General features: G+C 56.4%; 2 protein-coding genes and 2 pseudogenes across 5 annotated transcripts in view; 1 reads left to right on the top strand and 3 right to left on the bottom strand.

Annotated features, from left to right (window-relative positions):
* Arhgap8 (Rho GTPase activating protein 8) overlaps positions 1-3,438 on the top strand; it is a 63,039-nt gene extending 59,601 nt beyond the window's left edge. For all 4 annotated transcript variants that reach the window (XM_004845420.4, XM_004845421.4, XM_004845418.4 and 1 more), the window contains 2 exons: positions 2,085-2,188; positions 2,942-3,438. In XM_004845420.4, the coding sequence (XP_004845477.1) occupies positions 2,085-2,188; positions 2,942-3,241 (404 nt within the window). In that variant the 3' untranslated portion in view covers positions 3,242-3,438. The remainder of the gene's footprint in view (positions 1-2,084; positions 2,189-2,941) is intronic.
* Positions 3,439-7,230: 3,792 nt separating this feature from the next.
* Positions 7,231-7,908, bottom strand: LOC101703570 (phosphatidylinositol 3,4,5-trisphosphate 3-phosphatase and dual-specificity protein phosphatase PTEN pseudogene; annotated as a pseudogene).
* LOC147827442 (uncharacterized) lies at positions 7,869-12,381 on the bottom strand (annotated as a pseudogene).
* A 1,324-nt stretch (positions 12,382-13,705) lies between these two features.
* Positions 13,706-21,378, bottom strand: part of Phf21b (PHD finger protein 21B) — a 61,523-nt gene continuing 53,850 nt past the window's right edge. Inside the window, exons 7-13 of the mRNA XM_004845413.3 lie at positions 21,152-21,228; positions 20,034-20,088; positions 19,154-19,176; positions 17,518-17,676; positions 17,119-17,194; positions 16,774-16,877; positions 13,706-15,727 (exon numbers count right to left, since the gene is read on the bottom strand). Of these exons, the coding sequence (XP_004845470.1) occupies positions 15,509-15,727; positions 16,774-16,877; positions 17,119-17,194; positions 17,518-17,676; positions 19,154-19,176; positions 20,034-20,088; positions 21,152-21,228 (713 nt within the window). The 3' untranslated portion in view covers positions 13,706-15,508. The remainder of the gene's footprint in view (positions 15,728-16,773; positions 16,878-17,118; positions 17,195-17,517; positions 17,677-19,153; positions 19,177-20,033; positions 20,089-21,151; positions 21,229-21,378) is intronic.

The raw sequence follows: 21,378 nt of genomic DNA, 5'->3' as shown, positions 1-21,378 counted from the left end.
TTTTTTGTTACTTAGTCTGGGAATTGGGGTGGAACAAGGGCCAGGCATGGTAAGCAAGCACTTACTGCTGAGCCACATCCCAGCAGGCTGCTCCTTTCTGTGCCGTCAGGATTGCCTCTCCCAAAGAGCATGTGGCCTGCATCCTGCCCCAGGGATATGGCCTGGGCCTCTGCCTCTGCCTCTAAACTTTCGAGTTTCCCCAGGATTGACATTTTAATTCCTTTCTTATTGCCGAGACACAGTACCCAACACCCACAACTCTAAGGAGGACAGATTTATTTTGGCTCACAGTTTGTAGAGGTTTCAGTCCATAGTTGGCTGGCTCCAAGGCAGGACAACATGGCAGAGGGACATTGCAGAGGAGAAACAGTCCATGGCAGGGTAGACAGGAAGCAGAGAGATCAAGGGCAAGGAGGAGGGAGACAGACCCTTCCAGGCCACGCCCCCAGTGACCCACCTTCTCCCACGAGGCTTTACCTCTCAACATCACATTTAGCTATAAACCCACAAGTGGACCAATCCACTGGTTCATATCAGTTCCCCATGATCTCGCCTAGGAGTGCCTGAGGCTTTGGGGGAACATCTGGATATACCATAATAGACAGGAATATCTTGTCACTGGCAGGGGCCAGGCGGGTTAAGGTAGGTAGTTAGGGTGACTCAGGCTGGGGCCTCCATTTCACAAGGACCAGTCCTGTGATTAGAGGGTGGGGACTGTCAGCTGTGTGGCACCAGCCCACCTTGGGGAGTGCAATGGCTGGAGACAGAGTTCATGGCCACCACACAGGATCAAAGACCCCAACTCCTCACAGAGGGAGATTTATGGCCTTGCCAGGTGTCCCCCACACTAGCCGGGCCAAGCCCTGTCTGTGACAGGGAGGAGACCATCCCACTATGAGGGATGAAGAGGCCATCTTGGTGTGGATAGGACACTGGGAAGTATGGAGCCAGGTGGCCTTGTAGAGGTGGATCCGACTGTGGGTGTGCAGCAATGGTCTGGGGGCCATCTATGCAGCATGCGACCAGTGGGCAGGGTAGACGCCCACAGCGTCATCCGGGCATGCTGGGCTCCATCCTAGAGAGAAGCTTCCTGACTCCATGGCCCCTGAAGTTCTGCCTGGGGGAGCTCAGTGCCACCAGGGAAGTTGACTGCTACCGACCACAGTGGGACAGTTACATCGAGGCCTGAGGAGGGGACGCTGCCTTCCCTAGGAGCAACAAGACGTGGGGATTTGTCCTGAGAATCAGGATAGGAAAAGTCAATCTAGTGCAGGGTTGGCAGGCTTTTCCTGGAAAAGCCAGAAAGTGTTTCAGGACTTGGAGCCCTGCAGTCTCAGCTGTAACAACCAGAGACAAAACGTCAGGGAATGGCTATGGCTGTGTTCCAATAAAACTTTATTGACAAAAACAGATGCTGGGCAGGTTTGGGCATGGCTGCAACTTACTGACCCCTGATCCAGACTGTTCCTGTTTAAAAAGTACCTGGCTTCCCTGGCCTCCCGAGAGGCAGCATGGATGAGGAAGGAGCTGGAGAAGTGGAGGGTGCTGGGCCAGGAGGGAGTGGGGCTCAGGCTACTGGCCAGGCTGTCCTGTTCCTGCCGCTTTGTTTGTTCTCTGCTGCCAAGTCAAAAGAGGCTGTTTGTTTTGGTGAAAAGGAAAAAGGCTTTCTTCAAAGCTGGCCCCAAGCACACAGAGGGTCCCTTTGCCTCAAATCCCCATCTCCCCAAGTACAGGTGTTAGGGTCTTTGACAGGAGATGCATCCAGGCCTGTTCCACACTTCCTGGACCCAGGCCTCTTCCTTCCTACCCTGTGGAGACAAAAATGGACTTGACCTTTGGGCCCAGCACCTGCATGTTCTGTCCATTCATCTGGGCCGGAGGTGGGGGGGTTCAGTTTACGTCCTAGGCTTGAGGAGCTTGGAGAAGCCACTTTTCTCTAAAGGAAAAATAATCTTACTTTAAAAGTTTCATTTTGCCTCACTGGTCACCCTCTGAGCTGTCATCCCTGAGCTTGTGCCCTCCCAGGGACAGGCACCATGTGCCCAGCCCCTCCGAGCCAGCTCAGCGGGACCCTTGTCTTGCAGGTGTGGAGAGCAGCCTGCGTGTCACCCACTGCCGCCAGATCCTGCGGAGCCTCCCCGAGCACAACTATGCTATCCTTCGCTACCTCATGGCCTTCCTGCACGCGGTGAGTGGCTGAGGTCCCTCCCACTGCCTGCCGGGCCTGAGGTCACACCTTCACAATGCCACTTCCGGCCAGCAGGGACAGAGTAGATGGGACAGCTCTGTCCCATCTCTGTCTCAATTCCTGGAGCCCCCCATCTTGGGTTTTCAGTGAGGCAAAGAATAGGCCCTGCCCTCAGATGGATCTGCATGGGCTCCCGCCTCCGCTGGACCGCAGGACCTAGACAGGTCTCCTGGTCATCCCCAGCCTCAGTTTCCCCATGAGCAATTAATTCCACTCCCTGAGGTGCTGTGGCATCTGGGACAGATGGGGAGCCCCCCAAGGGGGTGGGGAATCTTCACACACCTACCACCCTCCCAAGAAACCTCTGCTAGCTGACTTCAGAAGTCCCCACGTCACCAAGCCTGTCCTGGAGGCCAGAGGTTATCTTGCCCAGACCATCTGTGTCAGTGCGTGTGGGCCTCCCGAATCTGCTGGAGGAAGGGAGAGGGTGGGGGGTTGAGGAGACCCCAGGAGACAGCTCACAGAAGGTCAGACCCAGAGGGTCTCTCAGGGCATCAAGACCAATCCCTCCCTTTTACAGATAGGGAAACTGAGGCCTGGAGCAAGGAGATGGCTGCACAAGGCCTCAGCATTGGCCAGTGGCTCCCAGTGCGCTGCTGTTTCTTCCACTCAAATCCCTCCCTGGGGTTAGGATGGGGTCTGGCTTGCCGCTGTCTCGGGGCTCACGCTCCTTGTCCCACGTGGTGTCTTCAGGTGTCCCAGGAGAGCATCCTCAACAAGATGAACAGCTCTAACCTGGCCTGCGTCTTCGGGCTGAACCTGATCTGGCCCTCCCAGGGTGCATCCTCGCTGAATGCCCTTGTGCCCCTGAACCTGTTCACAGAGCTGCTGATCGAGTACTACGAGAAGATCTTCAGTGCCCACGAGGCCCCCGGGGAGCATGGCCCAGGCAAGGCGGACACAGGTGGACAGGGCAGCCACCTCATCAGAGGATGTGGGGGGTCAGATCCACCCCAGCCCTCGCCAGGCCTGTCTGGCCTCCGTGTCCCCTGATGGCAGCCAGGAGCCACCTCTCGTGTTGGAAATTTCCCATCAAACTCGATGCATCTATGTCCTCACTGTGGGTTTTGCAAACTTGCATTAAATGAACTCAGAATCTTCTAGCAGGAATTTCCTGCTTCTGATTCTAAGATCCTTCTTCGTGGTTCCTGGGCTATGGCTAGAATAAAATAACGTGTCTATGAAAATGATTCTTTCGAATTATGACCCAGTATGGCTTAACTGAAAATGGGAATTTATGGGTGAAGATCATATAGCAGTTAGTACTGGTGCTGCTATGTAATAAGCCACCCAGACCTGGGGGCTCCAGGTGTTTAGGGTGCCCACACTGAGCCAGTGCACGTGTTATCCTCTCACCACTGTAACAATGCAGAGACAAACCCTCCTAAAGGAAGAGAGGTTTATGTTGGCTCATAGCTTTGGAGGGCTCAGTCCATGGTCCCTTGGTACCATTGCTTTTGGCTGGTGGTAAGGCAGCACACTGTGGCAGAGGGTGTGGTGGAGGGCCTCTAGGGAGGGGGCAGCCTTGGGCATAAAGCAGTCTGCCACAGTGCCCAGGACATGCTGGACCTGCACAGCCTCAGGCAGAGTGGCTCCTCGGGGTGACAGATGGGCACATCCATGTCCCCATGAAATACAGTGCAGAAAGAAGAGACATCTGGGTTCCATGTTCCAACAGAAAGTCCACAGTGTGGTCCCGATTGGGCATGGTGAGGTCATATGCCCACCTGGACCATCTCTGTGGCCAGGAGGTAAACTAATCATCCAGGCCTGGATCACACGGCCAGCCCTGGGGCTTCGGTGAAGCCCTGGCCAGAGCAGGCATGGAAGGAGGGGCAGGTCTCTGGGGTGTTCGCCGTCACCACAGGACTCACTCTTTGTCCCTGCTTCAGGGATAAGGGGCGGGTGTTGGGATAAAAGGGCGGGTGTCCGCTGTGGACACACCACTCCTGCCATGCAGTGACCCTGGTGCCCCTTTGGCCCCTTGGGGTCACATGTGGGGCTCTGCTCCGGAACATGGAGGTGCTGGCTGCACACTGTCTCCACCCCACCTTTTCCAGGCTGTGTTTTCTACCTGGCTTGTGCTGTCTGTAAGGAAGGAACCAGGTGACTCCTGAGCTGTTCCCAGCGCCTGTCACAGGTGGCACCTTGCACACAAGGACTGACTAGATCTGCAGACAAGAGCATTTCACTGCTGAAGCATGCTGCATCACAGATGCAGTCCTGGGTCCAGGGCCAAGTGCAGCGTCTCTGAGCCTGGGCTGTTCAGCTGCTCCAGACGCTGATACTGCCCGCTTCTTGAAGCTGTTTCAGGAGCAAGGACACGGGGCTGGGCTCCAGGATGCTGGGAGTGGGGCCCAGCCCAATGGAACTGTGCACTCTGTTTCCGCCAGAGACACAGGCAGCTTGCTGGGTCCCACCTGTGGGATGCTGGTGCCACAGGGCCCCAGTTGGTGAGGAGCAGCCACTGCCACCCACACACGGAGCCCTGCTGTGGGCCAGGGGAAGCAGCTGGCCTTCACACCTGCCTGTGAGCCACGTGGCTTCCCCGCTGGGTGTTCTCAGCAAATGGGACCCCTCTTCCCTGCCATGAGTGAAGTAGACTCAGGAGTCCCACAAAGAGACAGGGGCCGGATGGCCCCCTGCAGCTGACCAGAGTCCTGAGGCCGAGGGCCTCTGCCAACCAGTTACCCTGGTCATCAGCCCTGGCCCGGGGGATGGGCTCGGCTGACCACACCAGTGTCCTCCCCTGGACAGGCCACTTAGAATGTCCCCTCCGGCTCCCCAGGATGGGAGTTGAGTACCAATCCCCCTCCATGTGGTTTCTCCCCATGGGGACAGGGAGTGGGTCTTTGTCCAGTGAAGCTTTTATTCCTAACCCACAAATGGGGACCCCATGGGCTCAGAGTCACATGGCCGGCAAATGGCCGGGCCAGGATTGAACAGTGCAGTTCTCTACTCTGCCACTTTGGGGGACCTGACCTAAGTCTTCTCATCCTACAGTGAGGCCCCAACCACCTGCTTCCTTCCAGCTCTGAGGATGTGATTCAGAAACCATAAGACTGTCTCCCCACGTGCTCAACCTCCTCCACCTGCCTCGGAGAGGGTGAGGGGTCAGCGCCCCCTTGTGGACAGGGAAGGGCTATGTACTACAGCACTGTGTCTTGAACATTTCCTGGCTGTCCCAGAACCACCTAGATCTTTGAGTTGAAACCAGATCTTGGTCCTCCCAGATGGCTGGCCCTGCTCTGAAAGCCATCAGGTCCTCTGGGGCAACTCTTCCACAGCTGCAGTGCCCAGGCAGAGAGCGTGGAGGTGCCTGGCCAGAAGCTTCCTGCATGGGCATTCTCTGAGCGGCTCCAGCCACTGCTCACCAGCTGAGCATCGCAGCCTGTGACCTCACTGTCCCAGAGCTCCAGGGGCAGACTGCAGGGGACCCGGCCCCGAGCCGGGGCAGTCGGAGGTGCCGCCAGCTGGCTGGCCTCAGCGTGTCTTCGAGACTCTTCTCTCCCCATCACCCCTACTGCTCCTTCCTGCCTGGGCCCCTGTCACCGTCTATGTCCTGCCCCACTCCTCAGCCCATGGGTCTCTCTGTCGCCTTCAACAGACTTGATCATGGCCTCTCTGTCCTTCCCAGCTCTGTCACTTGCAGCCACCCTGGGCCAGAATGGGGCCCTCGTGCTTCTTTAAAACTCATCATTATTTCATTTCTTTTCTATTCTGCTATACAGACTTTTCCTTTGTTTCCTTCCTTCTTTGTTCCTTCCTTTCATTCTTCCTTACTTTTTAACACAACCCTCCAGCTCTGACCCCCGCAGACACCCAGGCTCAGGGGTGCAGCCCAGGCCTAAGTGGGCTCCCAGGAGTGGCCAATGTGGTCCCCGAGGCAACTGGGCACCATGTCCCTGGCCACACCTCTGAGAAACCCGCCTGGCATCTGTGTCTGCCCCAGGAAGGCGTCTGCACTCTCACAATTCCGATCAGCCTCAAAACAGCCTCAGAGTACTGTCGCCAGGAAAAAAAATAAAAAAAGAAAGAAAAATGATGGCTCCCTTCAGAGAACACCATTGTGAACACCAGAATTAACAATGACATTAAATCAGATCTTATGCATTATGCAGAGAGGGTTACCGCAAAAGGCACGTCTGTGAAATATATGTTTCAAATTTTCTGACTCCGAGAGGTGGCCCCAAGATGTTCTCCCGTGGCTTCTTTGATAAGTTTCCCTTTTACAAACGATAATTGTGGAATCCCAGCTCTGTGCCACGTGGCCCCGTCACCCTTCCTTGTATCAAAGCACAATTTCTTGATCATTTCCACAGCAAAAGAAAGCGATTACGGTGATAATGTGTTGGAAGAATATCAGCACATTTCAGCTTAAAACAATGCAGCGTGACGCCAACAGGAGGACTCCAGGGTGTCGCTGTTGACAGGAAGCCTGGGATAAACGGTCCAAACACTCGCCTGTGCAGAAATGACAGAGATCTTAGGCAACTCTGGGGAGTAGGCAGGCTGCCCGGAACGCATAGCTGACATCCACAGTGAGTTACTGAAACCTGTCCAGACCTAAACGAAAGTCTGCCGCAGACGGAGCAGCTGGGCTGCCCCGAAAACAGTCCGCACAAGGACCTGAGTGTGATCCCAGGTACAAAAAAAAAACAAACCACAGCAAAACAAAAAAGTTAAGTGAGATGTTTGCAAAAAGGGAGGAGGGCTATTTTAGCGGGGTGTGGTGGCACACACCTGTAATCCCAGCACTCAGGAGGCTGAGGCAGGACGATCACTGTGAGTTCAAGGCCAGCCTGACTACAGAGTGAGACGCTGTCTCAAAAATTCATTAATTAAACCAAAAAGGGGTATTTTGAAGACAAGGAACTTCATTATAATGACCTGATGGGCACTGAAGAAGTTACTGTACATATAAAATTCTTTATTTTTAAGCTTGTCTTCATGGTTTTTAATCCCTTTTGATAAAAAAAAAATCAGACTTTCATGATTTATGTGTGCTGATCTTTATCAAAAGGCTCGTTCTCTGGGGCAGAGTCAGTGGTGTCAGCATGTAATGATCAGGTTCACTGTCACTAACATCTGGTGTTGCAGAAGCTAAACTGCTAGCCTCTGGATTTGATGACCCCTCTACTGTTTCTGTGAAGTACAGCTTCACCTTAAAATTTGGAAAAAATATCGGTTTGCCTTATCTTTTTTACTTTGTCGAGATCATTTTTTGTTAAAATAAGTACTAGATATTCTTTATCATTATCTGCACGCTCTATATTCCAAATATTATCAATTTCTTGATCACATAGACTTCCATTTTCTACTTTTCCTGAGGTTTCCTCTGGCCCTGGTATGAAGAATTCATTTGGCTAAAAATGAAACATTCTGTCCTTTGTTAGCATGTTGTTCTGTTTGTGGAAGCACTCTACTTCCATGTCACCACACACAGGCGACGGCTGAGGGAACTCAAAGTACATGAACTTGTCCCGACTTGTGGGTCCTGAGCTGGAGGAATGGATCTTCACCTTTAGCTGGCAGACCACAAACTGAGGATTGCAAGTCCCGCCACAGAGCACTGGAATAGTTTCAAACATCATCCTGTGAAAAAACAGTGCCACTGGCCTGTAATCCAGACGATTCCAGGTAGCTATAATAATACTCATAGCACCTCTGACTGAGAATAGTTACTCCCTTTTTGTCCCTGGTCCTTACTTCTCCATAGAAATCCAGGCCCTCGCGTCCAGGGATTTAGCTCAGTGGTAAGAGAGAGAAATCGAGGGCCTCTTGTGCCTTTAAAAATTTGCCCCGATGTAATAAATATGCACAAATGATTACACCAGTCTGTCCCTTTCCAGCTTTGCAGTGAATTGCTGCAACGTGATTGTCATCTTCACTTAGCCAGCGGTCAAGATCTTTATGAAAAGGTTTGATAAGTTTTAGCTGTGGTGGGTCTTCAAAAGGATACTGTTAAATTTGGCAGTGTCACAATGTCTTTCAGACATTTCAAGATTGTCTATCTTGTAATGGTTTCTATGCTTTGAATCCAAAAACCTTACCACATCATCAGAATTGTTTCTGTATACGCCTTCAAGTCTTTCTGCAGGAAATCCCATGGCAATAATGTTTGGGTAAATACAGGTCAAGTCTAAGTCGAATCCATCCTCTTGATATTTCCTTTTGTTTCTGGCAATGATCTCTTTGATGATGGCTGTCATGTCTGGGAGCCCGTCCCTGAAGAAAAAAGAGGGGAGAGAGAGATGGCAGGGCTTCTTCTGCGGGATGGAGATGGCTCTGGACTTGGTCACCGATGTCCCTTGCTCTGGTGCCACCTGGTACTGGACCGATTCCGGGTACTGGCTGCTGTCACTGCTGCTAGACAGTTGCAGTGACTGGACCTGCCTCTCTCCAGCAGCCAGCGGCCTGGCAGCAGCGGCAGGAGGACGGGGAGACCGCCAACAATCTTCAGGACGGCTGCCTCCTGCAGCAGCCTCTGGAGCCCAGGCCCGGGGAGTGTGAGGGTGGCAGCGGTGGAAGGGAGGCTTAGAGCCAGCCAGGGTCCCTGCAGGTGCCGCCCCCGCCGCCACATTGGAGGCAGAAGAAGGGGAGACCAGCTCTCCAGTGTCCCCAGCCCGGGAAATGGTGACAGACGACTCCGGCCCCCTCCCTGCCGCTAGGCTTCCACAGGCTCCCAGCCGAGCCCAGAGCTGTCTCTCCTGAGTGGGGCCTCATAGCGGCTCAACTCTTAAACTTCCACTGTGGCTGCAGTTTCCAAGAGGAGAGCACCGAGCTCAGCCACATCTCGGTGCCCCAACCTGTATCCTGCCCACATATAAAATTCCTTAAATAAAAATATATTGACGTTGGGCTCGGGGATGTAGCTCAGCAGCACAGCACCTGCCTGGCAACTGTGAAGTCCTGAGTTAAATACCCGGTACAAAACAAAACTTGTTGACTCTCTCTCTCTCTCTCTCTCTCTCTCTCTCTCTCTCTCTCTATATATATATATATATATGTGCTAGAATATATAGGTACAGGACTATACATACACAAGAATATATCTACGAAAAGAGACACAGAAGTGAGCAACCTAAGGCAGTGTTCCATGCGTGGCTTGCTGTGTCCCCAGGGGCTCTGACAGGTGCAGTCCCAGTGTGGTCATGGTGAGAGGCAGGGCCCTGAGAAAACTGGTTAGGTCTTCAGGGATTTGGACTCAGAAGAACCTGGTTAGTTCTTGTGAGGAGGTTGGTGTCACACAAGGCCACCCCGCACACCTGGCCCCCTCTGCATGTGGCTGTCGCCCTTCACACCTCCCTGCCAGCTTGTGGTGCAGCCAGGAGGCCCTCAACAGAGGCTGAGCCCAGGGAGCCGCCCATTCTCAGACTTCCAGTCTCCCAAAACTGTGAGCTAAACAAACCTCCTTTCTGCATGAAGTGCTCAGCCTCAGGTAGCTGGCTAGAGCAATAGAAGATGGACTAAAAACACATGCAAGGTATAGAGAGGGGCAGGGAGGGCTAGCAGAGGGTTAGGCTAAGTTGCCCCGGCAGGCCTTGAACTTGAAATCCTCCTGCCTCAGCCTCCCAGAGTGCTGGGATTATGGCATGTCACCATGCCTAGCATGGCTCTTTCCTTCTAAGCCTCGTGCTCCTTACAGAGTGTGCCAGTGGGATTCCTGGACAGACCCCACCCTATTCCAGCACAGAAGGGGCATGTGACTCTTTCTTTCATAAATCAGTGTAGCTGGAGGACATGGGACTGGCAGAATTTTGTCCCAAGTTTATAGGTAAATGCTGAGTGTAGTAGTTAATTCTATGCATCAGACAGGAGGGGCCTACTGGACCCCTATGCCCTGCCATTCCCAGGGGACACAATGCAGAGCTGTCTCTAGGCACAGAATCTGCTGGGGTGTTGATATCAGGCTTCCAGCCTCCAAACCAGGAACAGTGAATTTCTGCTGTTTATGAATTACCCAGTCCAAGGTATACTAAATAGGAGACACACAGTGCATGGCTAGCACAACTTGGCTAGTGGGCCATCCTTTCCCGGCCCCTCCCACCCAGGAACCTCGGGCCTCACCTGAGGCTCCAGGCTGGCAAGGCAGCCACGTCAGGAGTCATGCGGGAGAGGTGGTGGGGTGGCCTCTGCTGTCCACCTCTGCACCCTGTGTGGCCAGTGCCCAGGGGGTGAGTGGCCAGGAGCAAGGACACCAAGCCACAGCCCGGGTTAGTCCTCCAGGCTGTGTGGCCTTGGGCGTCACTTGAGGTCTCTGTGACTTCACTGGCTGTAGGAACTGGGGCGTTCCCCAAGCCCAGGGCCCAGGCACCCCAGGTCGGTTGTCAGGTGAAAGCTATTCTGGGTCCAACTCAACTCCTCTGCAGGGGACAGCTGTGTCCTCACGGTGGCAGAAGGAAAAGCAAGAGGGACAGACTCCCTCTGTCCAGGGCACCGATCCCAGGCACCAGGGAGGAGCCCTCCATTGCAGGGGACACATTCAGACACCAGCAGGGCCGGCCCAGTCCCCCAGGAAGATGCTGGAGTTGGAATGCCAACCCTGCACGTGCCCTCCCAGGGGACCAAGTGAGCAGGAGGTCCTTGAGGGCCCGGATCTAATGTGGGAGAGTCCCTCCACAACAGGACATCAGGACGCAGGGCACACTGCGTGGGGAGGGCAGCCGAGAGCAATGCTGCCCCAGTCAAGGGTGGCAGAGTGGCCGGCCCCTGGGGAGGCTCAGACTGGGCCCAGGCCACCGTCCTTCCAGATGCAGGAGCCACCAGCCTTGCTCAGGCCTGGACCTTGGACTTCTGGCTCCAGAGCTGGGCGAGGACCGTTCTGTCCGGTCCCAGGAAACTCAGCCTGTGTCACAGTGGGCAGAGACCCTGGGAAGCACTGAGTCCCCATCGTCCCATGTGGCCAAACCCCACAGGGTGTGGCCAAACCAGGATAGCCCTGAGCTGTGGCAGGGTCGGGTGCAGCTGGGGTCCTGGGTAGCCACTGCCCCAGCGCAAGTCATCCGGGGACTGCGGGGTGCAGTGCACGAGGCCGAGGAGGCAGCAGCTGCCCACTCCGGGGCCCCATCTGTGGTGACAGAGCCGAGGTGGGCAGGAAGGAGCTCTGGGGCCTCCTGGCCCAACTGGGGCTGCAGATGCCCAGTGGAGCCAGCTGCTCATGGCCTTGTCTTCTCTCGCATCTGCCTGGCTGTGCTTGGCAGCTAAACTGCCGGGCCTCTGCTGAGCCAGGACAGTGGCAGCCCCAGGGCCAGTTCTGTGCCCCAGCAGGCTCCTTCCTTTATTTCACAACCATCTACACAACACAAATGGTGTTCGGTGATACAGGCCTACACTGCTGACACAGGCAGGCAAAAACATCAAATAGGCCCAGAGTCAAAGGAGTCAAACAACAGGGAGCCAGTCAGGAAGAGAGTGGGGAAGAGTCTGCCCTGCGGTGGGCACAGCACGTGCAAAGACCCTGTGGCGGCTGCTTGCCTAGTGGGAGGAGGTAAGAGCAAGGCACTGAGAACAGAGTAGTTGAGCAGGAAATGAACCAGAAGCCAGAGGATCAGGGCCTTGGAGCCCCGGGGGCCACAGAGAAGGTAAGGAAAGTAAAGACTGTACCAGGTGTGACTGAAAGGCATGGTGAATAAAGGGAAAACTATCACAGTAAAAATCACAGTGCCATGAATTCCCCTTAAAACTCTCCCCCTCGCTTTGAACACGCTCATCCCGTCACCCTCGTCACTTTCTGCAGCAGCTCTGGAGTCCTCTTTCCCGAATGTCTTTAGTCGCGCTGTCATATCTGTCTCAAGGTCTGGAATCAATTCAAAACATTTCCCTTCCATGGTCATTTTGATTTTGGGGAAGAGCCAGAAGTCACCTGGCACCAGATTCGGTGAATAAGACGGAAGAGGACACCACGCCATGTTTTTCTGAGCCTGCCTTTCCACTGGATGGCACTCAGCGGCGGCAGCACTGAATTTATGACCGCACCTCATCGACACTCAGGAAAGGCTTCAGAGCTGCTTCAGAAAGTTCCCAGAATGACAGGATGAGTGTGCTCAAAGCGAGGGGGATGCATGGCAATGTGTCTTTTAAACCCTAAGACATTAAAAAATTTAAAATCGCTGCTTCTGTTGATACCGCATAGCGCTTCTGAGCAGGTGTGGAGGACCACGGGCAGCTGAGTCACCATCGAGGAGCTGCTGGCTGGGAAGAAACAGAGGGCTGGAGGGCAGCTGGCAGGGGCAGCAGCGGCTCAGGTGAGGTGGGGCTGACAGAGAGGTGATGCTGGCATAGGTGATGAGCACGGCCCATCCCAGAGCTCATGGGTTCACTGGTGCCCAGGTGGGGGGCAGGGAGGGGTCATGGGTGCCTCCCAGGGGGCCGGTCCACAGTCAGGCAGGGGCAAAGTGGTGGAAGCCAGGCCAAGTGTGATGTTGCGGCCAGCCATGGGCCACCAGCTCAGCGATGGAGTTTGGCAGAGAGAGCAGAGCCTGGTGCACAGGCCTGGGCTCCAGTGCTGGGTGAGCAGGCGGAAGGGAAGAAGCCAAGGAGCAGAGGTCGAGGGGCAGAGGGCCTAGGAGTGAGGTGTTCTTCAGTAGTGGGTTGTCATCGATGTGTCATTGGTCCTCAGTGTCCAGGGCTTGACCAGGATGCCCTGCAGAGTCACGACTGATGTCGAGTAGAGCAGTTTGGGGAGCAGAGTGGGTGACTGGCAAAGATCTAGAGCAGGAGTGAACTGCGGACACAGCACAGCAGGTCTTGGCTGGTCCCCGAGCAGAAGCACCCTCCCCATGGCAGCCTGGACAGAGGCCGTGAAGATCACTCAGGGTGGCAGCCGGGTGCTCTGCAGTCAGGGGTCAAGAGGAGGCAACATGAGCTCTGGGCCCCTAAAACTGTGCCCTGGGCTACTGTGCAGCGGGGCAGGACATAGCCAGGGTGGCCCACTGGGTAGGCTGTCCTGCCCTCCTGCCTCCTGGGCAGTGCATCACCCGCTGGCCACAGCTGCTGGTCTCAAGTGGCCCTGACCCAAGGGCCCCTGCAGCAGCACCTGGCACTTGGACTTGGGGGTCTGACTTCTCATCTGGCTGTTCTTTCAAATGACTGGGGAGCAAGCCCCAGGGAGCCCCAGGGTGATGGTAGGGGTGTATGTGTGCCCTGGTGCCAGGAACGCAGAACAGGTGGATGACATCACCAAGCCAAGGATCAAAACAATAAGGGGCAGGTGCCAGGCTGAGGCTCCATGCGGCCATGGCCTGGGGGGTCCTGGGGTTTTCCCACCCAGCCCTAGTCCTAACAGTCTTGTGGGACACCTCTGGGGGGACCAGTGGTGGGAGGCACTGCATGCTGCCCCTTGTCTCCCTCCCTCCCTGGTGTGAAGTGTGGGGAGGACCCCAATTTCTGGCTGCCCTGCTGTCCCCCTGGGCACTCCCCGGGGCTTCCCCACCAAAGGCACGGACACCACAGGGCTTTAAAATCATCAATCAAGTTTAATGCATTGTACAGAAGGAAAACTACACTGGTATATTTAAGACAAAACACTTTTTCTCTAGCCTCACTATCCACTGGACGGTCCTCCTTGGTCCCAAAAAACTAACAGTCTCAAGACACGTCGGCAGCTACCCCTCCCGGGTCCAGCCTTCCATATCCTCCCATGACATTTTGAAAAGATCTGACCCAATCCATCCAAGAAGAAAAGCAAACCAATAGAAGAGGAACCTGAAGACATTTACATCGCAAGACTCGCAGTAATGCATAATTGGCATCGAGAGTAACCAATATATAAGACGTGGGTCTCACGTGGCTCACTTTGTTCATCAATAAAAGAATATAAAAATCTTGTTCAACCCAGTGTTAAGTGTATTAAAATAGATCTGTATCGTACAGCACAGTTTCTCCCGGAGTCGTGGAAATAACAAGAGGGACCGAGTGGCAGGCTGCAGGGCTCTGGCCAGCCTCCCAGTGCTGCACCTACATCTGTGTGCATGCGTGCGTGTCTGGGGCTGGGCTGCACGCACACCCACACACGCACATACATGTTCAAAGCAATTCGGCACCATGTGATATGCTGGGGTGGAGCCCTGGGCTCCTGGACACTCATCCAGTTGTGCTGAGGGCGTAGTGAACCGGTGCCCGGGAAGCAGGAGCCCTGGGAGAGGCTGTGGGACCCTCAGCTCTGCTAATCGGGACACAGTGAGAGGAGGGGACGCTCGAGCCCCCGAAGGCCAGACCCTGCCAAGGCTACGGCCTGTCCTTCTCTCCCCTCACTCTGAAATCCAGTTCTTTAAAACCCACCAGATTGCTCAGGCTGGCCAGTCCCCCATTGAGGGGGAGATTTCCCCTTCATATCTCAGGGCAGAGACCACTGGATGAAGAGAAGGGAGCAGGAGCCCCCTTCACATTAAATATCTCACAACTAAAAACGCCATACAAAAATGTAAAGTTATTTTTTTGGCATCATGTCTGTACTGGCAAGAAGAGAGGACTGGAATACTTATTGGCTCTTGGGAAGCAGAAAATAAAAGGCTCCCGTTGTAAGTTGAATGATTCAACCCAAAACGGAAACCTGCCAAATGCCTCCTCTGCATGGCGGCAGCTCCATTCTGCCCAGAAACCCCACAAGAAAAACACATTGATGGGGAGCAGAGTGAGTCCAAAAGGCAGTGCCAGCAGGCCTCCTGGCTTTCAAGTTCAATAGCTGCTTCTCAACCTAGTAATACTGATAATCGCTGGGGGTCTGGGAAGGCAGGCATGGGAACCCTGGGGGGCCCGAGGGTGGGGTGTTGGAGGACTACCTAGATTTGCTACCCTCTTCTCCTGCCACGCCCAACCCAACTACCCTACTACTCAGCTAACTGTGCCTGGCTCCCCTTCCCTGCAGGACACCCGAGGTGGCACTTGCAGTGGCCAGGCAAGGCCAGTCTGCAGCATCCTGACCTCCCCAGTGCAGCCGCCTGCTCCTGAAGGTGTGAAATGGGGCTGTGGAGAGAGCCAGAAGCCTGGGCAGCCCAAGGACAGCCAAGGATGAGGGCCACCCGTGCCAGTCACACCCCACCTGGCTTCCGGGTGTTCCCCGGATTGGGAAGGTGCAGGTTGCCCCTTCCCCTTGGCCTTGGCTCTAGGATGCTCGCCTGGCTTCTCCCTTCTCTCCTTGGTCTATCTGGTTTTTTGTCTGAAATTCATAGAGTTTATGAATTAAGGCCAACAGAACCCCGAGGTTGCACGAGCAGGGTCCCAGTAACTTTCCGTGGGCACAAAGACAGGTCCCTGGGGTCACTTGTGGTCCTGGGGGTGCTGGAGGGTGGAGCGCATGGCAGCAGCTGAGGGCTTGGTCCAGGGCCCGGCCAGCAGTGGGGTGGGGCTTGTGGTCGACATGGCGACCTGGAGCATCTGCTCGCCCTGTATCAGTCTCAGGAGGGCCCGGAGGCGGTCCAGTGAAGACTGGGTGCCCCTCTGCCGGGCCAGCAGGCTGGTCTTAAGCTCCAGGCATTTCTGTCAAGGGGAGAGAGTTCAGAGAGGGTTCAGAATTCAGCCTGCTGGGTCCTGGGTAGCTCCTGGCCAACCTCCTCCCAGGGCCTTTCACTCCCACAGCTGAGAACGGAAAGCAACAGGCAGCAGCAAGACATGGAATGAAACGGCAGGGAGCCCCATGGGGAGCTTTGACTTCGCTACAAGAAGCAACAGTGAGGGACGTCCCTCACAGCGGGCCACCTCCCTCCTCCTGCAGCAGCCACAAGGCCCTAGGGCTGCCCAGCCAGCTCTCTGTTCTCGCCTGCCTTCTTCCATCCTGCGTGCATTACAGCAACACAGTAACGCAGCGGGGCCGAGGCCCAGAGTCCGAAGTCCCGCCGCTTGGGGTTGAGTGCTGCTAGCAAATAGCGGCCTCCCTGAGGCTGTCTCCTGAACCACAGGATAATCAGGCTCTTCCTAGGGCTATGCAGAGGGCTAAAGGAGACACTGCACTTAAGGGACTTCTCCAGGGCCCAGCACGGTGGTCACCACAGCCAGCATGAACACTGCGACCTCACTGCACCATCGCCACTACCATCACCACCGTGACCACAAACACTGTCACCTCACCTGCAGCACAGTCATCGTGCTCCACACCACCACTACCATATCATCGCCCCCACGATCACATCAACCACCGAGCATCGGTGCTGATCGTTCCTGCAGCCACCGTCGGCCACACGATTACACTACTCCCACCACAGCCACTGCCACACCGTGATCACCATCCCTACCACCACCTCCTCCTCAGTCATCCTGTCTCTCACCCCCTACAGAGGAGTCTGTTCCCTTTAGACAGGAAGAGACTGAGCTTCACAGAAGCCCAAGGCCTTGCCAAGGTCACAGAGCTGTGAAGGGCCAGAGCCAGGATGTCCCTAATTACTTGACAGGCATCTGCCTAATGTGTCACGGAGCCGAATCCTCGCTGGGCCATGCTGGCAAGCATGCCTTCTGCAGGACTCGGGAGCAGGCAGAGGCCCTGCTCCACACAGGGATCTAAGGCGGCGTCCGTCCGCACCTGCGCGTACCTTCACAGCAGAGGCCAGTTGCCGGTCTCGCTCTTCCAGATGCTGGTGCTCACTCTGCAGCTCACTGCCCCGCTGCAGCAGCTTCTGCTTTTCCTCTTCTTTGACTAGGAGAGAGGGGGCCAGGCCCCACTGAGAGGGCAGGTAAGCAGTGGCCAAGAGGACACAAGGGGAGGAGGGAGGCACCGGACTGAGCCAGAGCCTTCCTCCTTCAGGGCCAGTGGCTCAGGCTGAAGCAGGGAACTAGAAACACTGCCAACGCTCCACCCAGCACTGGTCCCAGGGTCCCGCCTGCCTGGGCCCACCCAGCCTCCCCAGGGCCGCGGTGCAGGGGAGGGACCGCCTCACCGGTCTTGTGTGTGACATAGGAGTGCACAATGGCCAGCATGCCGGTCCAGGGCACACCCTCGTCTTTCTTTAAGGCCTGGGGGCAGAGGGGAAATGAGAGGGCAGAAAGGTCCTGCGTCCCGTGTGGCGTGCCCGGCTGTTCAGGTCTGACATTCAGCCCCCCAACTGTGCCCAGGGGACAGTGGCCACAGGGCCACTTAGTGCCCAAAGCTGTGTCACAGCTGGTATTTTTCTGGGTCTCTCTCCCAAGCAGAGGCAGGGATGTTGCTGAGCACCCCACAATTCACAGGACAAAGCCCCACGCAAAGGGTCAAGTCCATCTGACCGCCCAGCCCCTCCTGTCACCCCACGTCTGCCCTCCCTGCCTGTCCACAGTAGGGCCCACCCAGAATGCCCAACCTTCTGCTGGCATTTGGGGCACAGCCACCCGCCCTTGGGTGCCGTCTTGAGGGGTGGGTGCAGGCAGCCAAGGTGGTAGGACCCTGGGCAGGCGCTGCAGCACAGCAGGTTGGAGCCCCGCCTGCAGGCTGCACAAAGCTCATCGTGCTCGAGCTCACTCTGGAAGAGAAGAGGGGCTGGGGTTAGGGAGGACAGGTCCTGCAGGGCGACAGTGCAGGAGGCATGGCGACCCAAAGGCAGGACTCTGGGGAGCCAACCAGGTCATCATGACCACACAAGGCATATGGTGTGGCCCCAGTGTCCCGATTCTCCATGGCAAGACCTGGCTCCAGGTGAGGACGGAGACAGCATTCCGCTTTGTCGCAGGGAGCAGCCCAAGCGCAGGTCCTATCCTAGGAGCTGTGGCCTGGCACAAGCTGCTGGGACCCTCAAGAGCTTGTCCTCTATCTGGGCCCGACACCTGTGAGTCATACACAGGTCCACCCTCATCACGTGGATGAGGATGCCTGCCATGGTCAATGCAGGACTGAACGGGAGACACGCATGAAGTGCCTTGCTACTGTGCAGCCCTGCAGTAGGGATGAGGACACCTTCCCAGGAGGTGCCACCTCCTGGCGGCTGTGCACCAACAGCCACTCTGATGGGGGCTTCACAACCCTACGCAGCCTGTGATCTACAGATCTGACACTTCCTGCCACCAACAGGACCCGTCCTCTATAGGCTGTGTGTAAACAGAGCCTCCAATACCAGAGGGCTTTCATCTGAGATGGCTGTGCCATAGGGCACTGGACACGAAATGTCCCTGGAGGAGGGCACAGCACCTCAGATAAGGCCCTCATTTCAGAGCCAGAGCCCGGGAGGGTGAGGCATTGGGCTTACAGAGTGAGCTAGAGGTGCAGCTGAGAGCAGCATCCGGGTCTCCTGTTTCAAAGCCAAGACCTCTCTGGGACAGTGGGCTTGTGGGGGTGGGGTTCCAGCTCAGGAGCTCCCTCCCATCCTATGTCACCTGGGCAGGGCACCAGGTTGCTGTGAACCAGTGACCAGGCCCGCTAGCAGCAGTCTCACCACGGCAGGGCTGCTGTGGAAGACAACATAGACTGCCTGAATGGGCTGGGACCAACTGCCTGTCCTATTTAGTGGCTTGACCAGTACAAGCATGCAGGGCCCTGAAAATCCATCCGGAATGAGATCAGAAACTGAATGAAGAATGCTCGGTAAGTACAAAGGAAACACCTGGGTACCAGGCCATGACCGGCCTCAGGCAAGGGGAGCAGGGACAGGTGTGCACAGGTGGGTGGTCTCACAGGATCACAGAGACATCCATGGGCAGATGGGATGAGACCCTGGGGACCAGCATGCCCTGTGGGGTGAGCAAGAGAAGCCTAGAGGGGCCAGCTCTGCCCAGGGTCACACAGTGAGGCTGGCTGCTTCCAATGGGGACTTTCTGGGGACTGGGCAGGGAGGGCTCCCTGTGGTGATGCCTGGCTCTTCCGGGCAAGACGGAAGCAGGCCCAATACGTGCAAAGCTCTTGGCACCGAAGGCCTCGTGCACTACTCCAGGCCAGGCTAGTCCAGGAGTGACCTCCCTGCATGGCCCAGAACACTTCCCTCCCCCAGGAGTGAGCCGGGCACCTACCTTCCAGCAGGGGTCCTCATTGGCTGGCACAGGGAGGAAGGGCGAGAACAGGTTAGTGGGCAACGGAAGAACAAAGGGCAAGCATGGGTCCAGAACACCTGGTGTGGCAGGGTCCTCTCCACAGGGAATGATGGGAGCATCACAAGGCCCAGGAGAAGACTGAATTTCCACTCAGGCATGATGGGAGCCTCACGAGCTCTCACCCAGGGCAGAATGGGATGAAGGACCTCTGGGCTGGGCACAGCCAGGACCCACCACAGGCTTGGGCCCACGATGCCTGAGCTCCCTGAGGAGTGCGGTGACAGTGAGCTACCCGGTGCCATCACTCCAGGGACCTCTCTGCCTGCTTTTCAGTTCTCTTCTGGCTGCCACCCACCCTCACTCCAGAACGTGGTGTCAATTCACACACTTTAACACCACAGCAATGGCTGTCCTCTCAGGTCCAAGGGAGAGGAACCGTGCTGTTAAGTGTGGTGAAGCTCACTCAGGGACGCCAGGCTCTGGGGTACAGGCAAGTGCAGTCCATTTTTGAGTCCAGAAAACCAAGGCCCAGGGAGGCATCCAAACTATCTGTACTTTTGTGTATTTTTCTGACAATAACAAGCAAACGCCCCGCTGTGTACCCGTGGGTGTGGCTCCTTGTGGTCCTCCATCCAAGCAAGGCTGGCAGAGGGCGGAGGGGCCTTTGAAAACTCCCAGGGAGCCCACAGGCCAGCCCTGCTTGCCAGCACCGGGGCCCTCGCTGAGGACTCAGCCCAGTGTCCCAGCATCCAGAGGGACAAGCAGAGCAGAACGCAGGTCTCCATGAGGAGCCTGGCCTTTCATGGCCCTGACCGGGCCCCAACAGCTCTGCAGAAGCCCAGCCCAGGCTGCCGCTTACCTCGGGCTGTGAGGAACAGGGGGTTGTTGAGATAGCTGGAGGCCAGCCGCTTCCTCTGTGGGCACAAACAGAATAACAACTCGTCGTCCCGAATCCCTCCGCAGTGACAAGGCCCCTTCCCAGACCTAGGGGCAGCTCCCTCCTGGGGCTCCTGATGCCCGAGAGCCTCCCTCCCGGCCCAAGTTCTAGAGACGCAGACCGGGGCTAGGGTGGGACGGGCCCACAGTTGTGCATGACCGACGGCTTCTCCACCTTCCCCAGGAGCTTGAGCCTGGGGTGCCCCAGCCCTTCCTGCCCTGGGTCCTGGGACCCATTTCCCTGAGGACAGCAGCCTCCGGCTCAGACTCCACACAGCTGGCTTGTGGGGAGACATTTGCATTCTAATTTAAGAATTTGGGATTTCATTCAAAAGGGCAAGAGGATTCCATTCGGGCTCAGCTGCTTCCTGGGGTTGTGCCAATGAGCAGGAGCTGAGGTGAACTCGGAACCTGGGGTCACCCGTCTGTACCACCTCGTCCGGCTGTCAGGGACAGCACAATAATGGGGTACGGGATGGGATCTGGGTGAGGAGGGCACTTCCTGCCTGTAAGTCAACGTTAAATGTCCTATTTGGCCTGTTTCAGAGGCCCTGGGGTAAGGCTGGAGAGGCGGCCGGGCCGGGTGGAGCCGAGGTGCCACTCTAGAAGGAGATGCAGGCTTTCCTGGGAGGCACACACAGGGGGACAGCGGGCTCAGGACAAACCAGGGCAGTTATGAGATCACAGCCACAGGCACCAGACAGTCCTGGGGTCCCTAGCCCCAGCCAGGTCTCTGCTCAGAGGGGTCGCAGCTTGGGCCACAGCCGCTCCCCACCTTCATCCCCAGGGAGGATGGATGCACCACGTCAGAGTGTAGGACAAAGAACCGTTCCCCACTGCCCATGGCCTCACCCCCTCTAAGCTGTGGCCAGGCAGGCTCTGCACACGAGGCCCACAGGGGTCCCAGGAAGCAGGGAGCCATCCCACGTGCACCACAGGTACACCCACAACTCTGTCCGGCCCCAGTCAACCGCTGCCCAGGGCAGCTTCTACAGGGACTCAGCTCCTGAGACGGCACAGCCACTTGGGCCCAGTCCCCACCTCGGTCTCCAGGAGGCCACTATAGGCGGGGTTGGCGGTGCTTCTCCTCTTCCGCTCCTGGCGCTTGCTCTGGATTTCTGGAAGGCACAGAAACGGTGGTTACTGGCTCCCTCTTGCCTGGCTGCAGAGTGAGGGTCCGGCTGCCATGTGGGCCAGCTGTGGTCTCCCGGGCACTCAGGAGCCCCTACCCCAAGCAGCCTCCATGGGTGCCTGCATACTCACCCCCG

This window comes from Heterocephalus glaber, unplaced genomic scaffold (genome assembly GCF_053883595.1).
Source record: "Heterocephalus glaber isolate CG9 unplaced genomic scaffold, H.glaber_assembly_v1.0 deba00001444, whole genome shotgun sequence".
NCBI classification, from domain to species: Eukaryota; Metazoa; Chordata; class Mammalia; order Rodentia; family Bathyergidae; genus Heterocephalus; species Heterocephalus glaber.
Note: the sequence above shows the minus strand (reverse complement) of the source record. Positions and strands in the feature narration are given on the sequence as shown.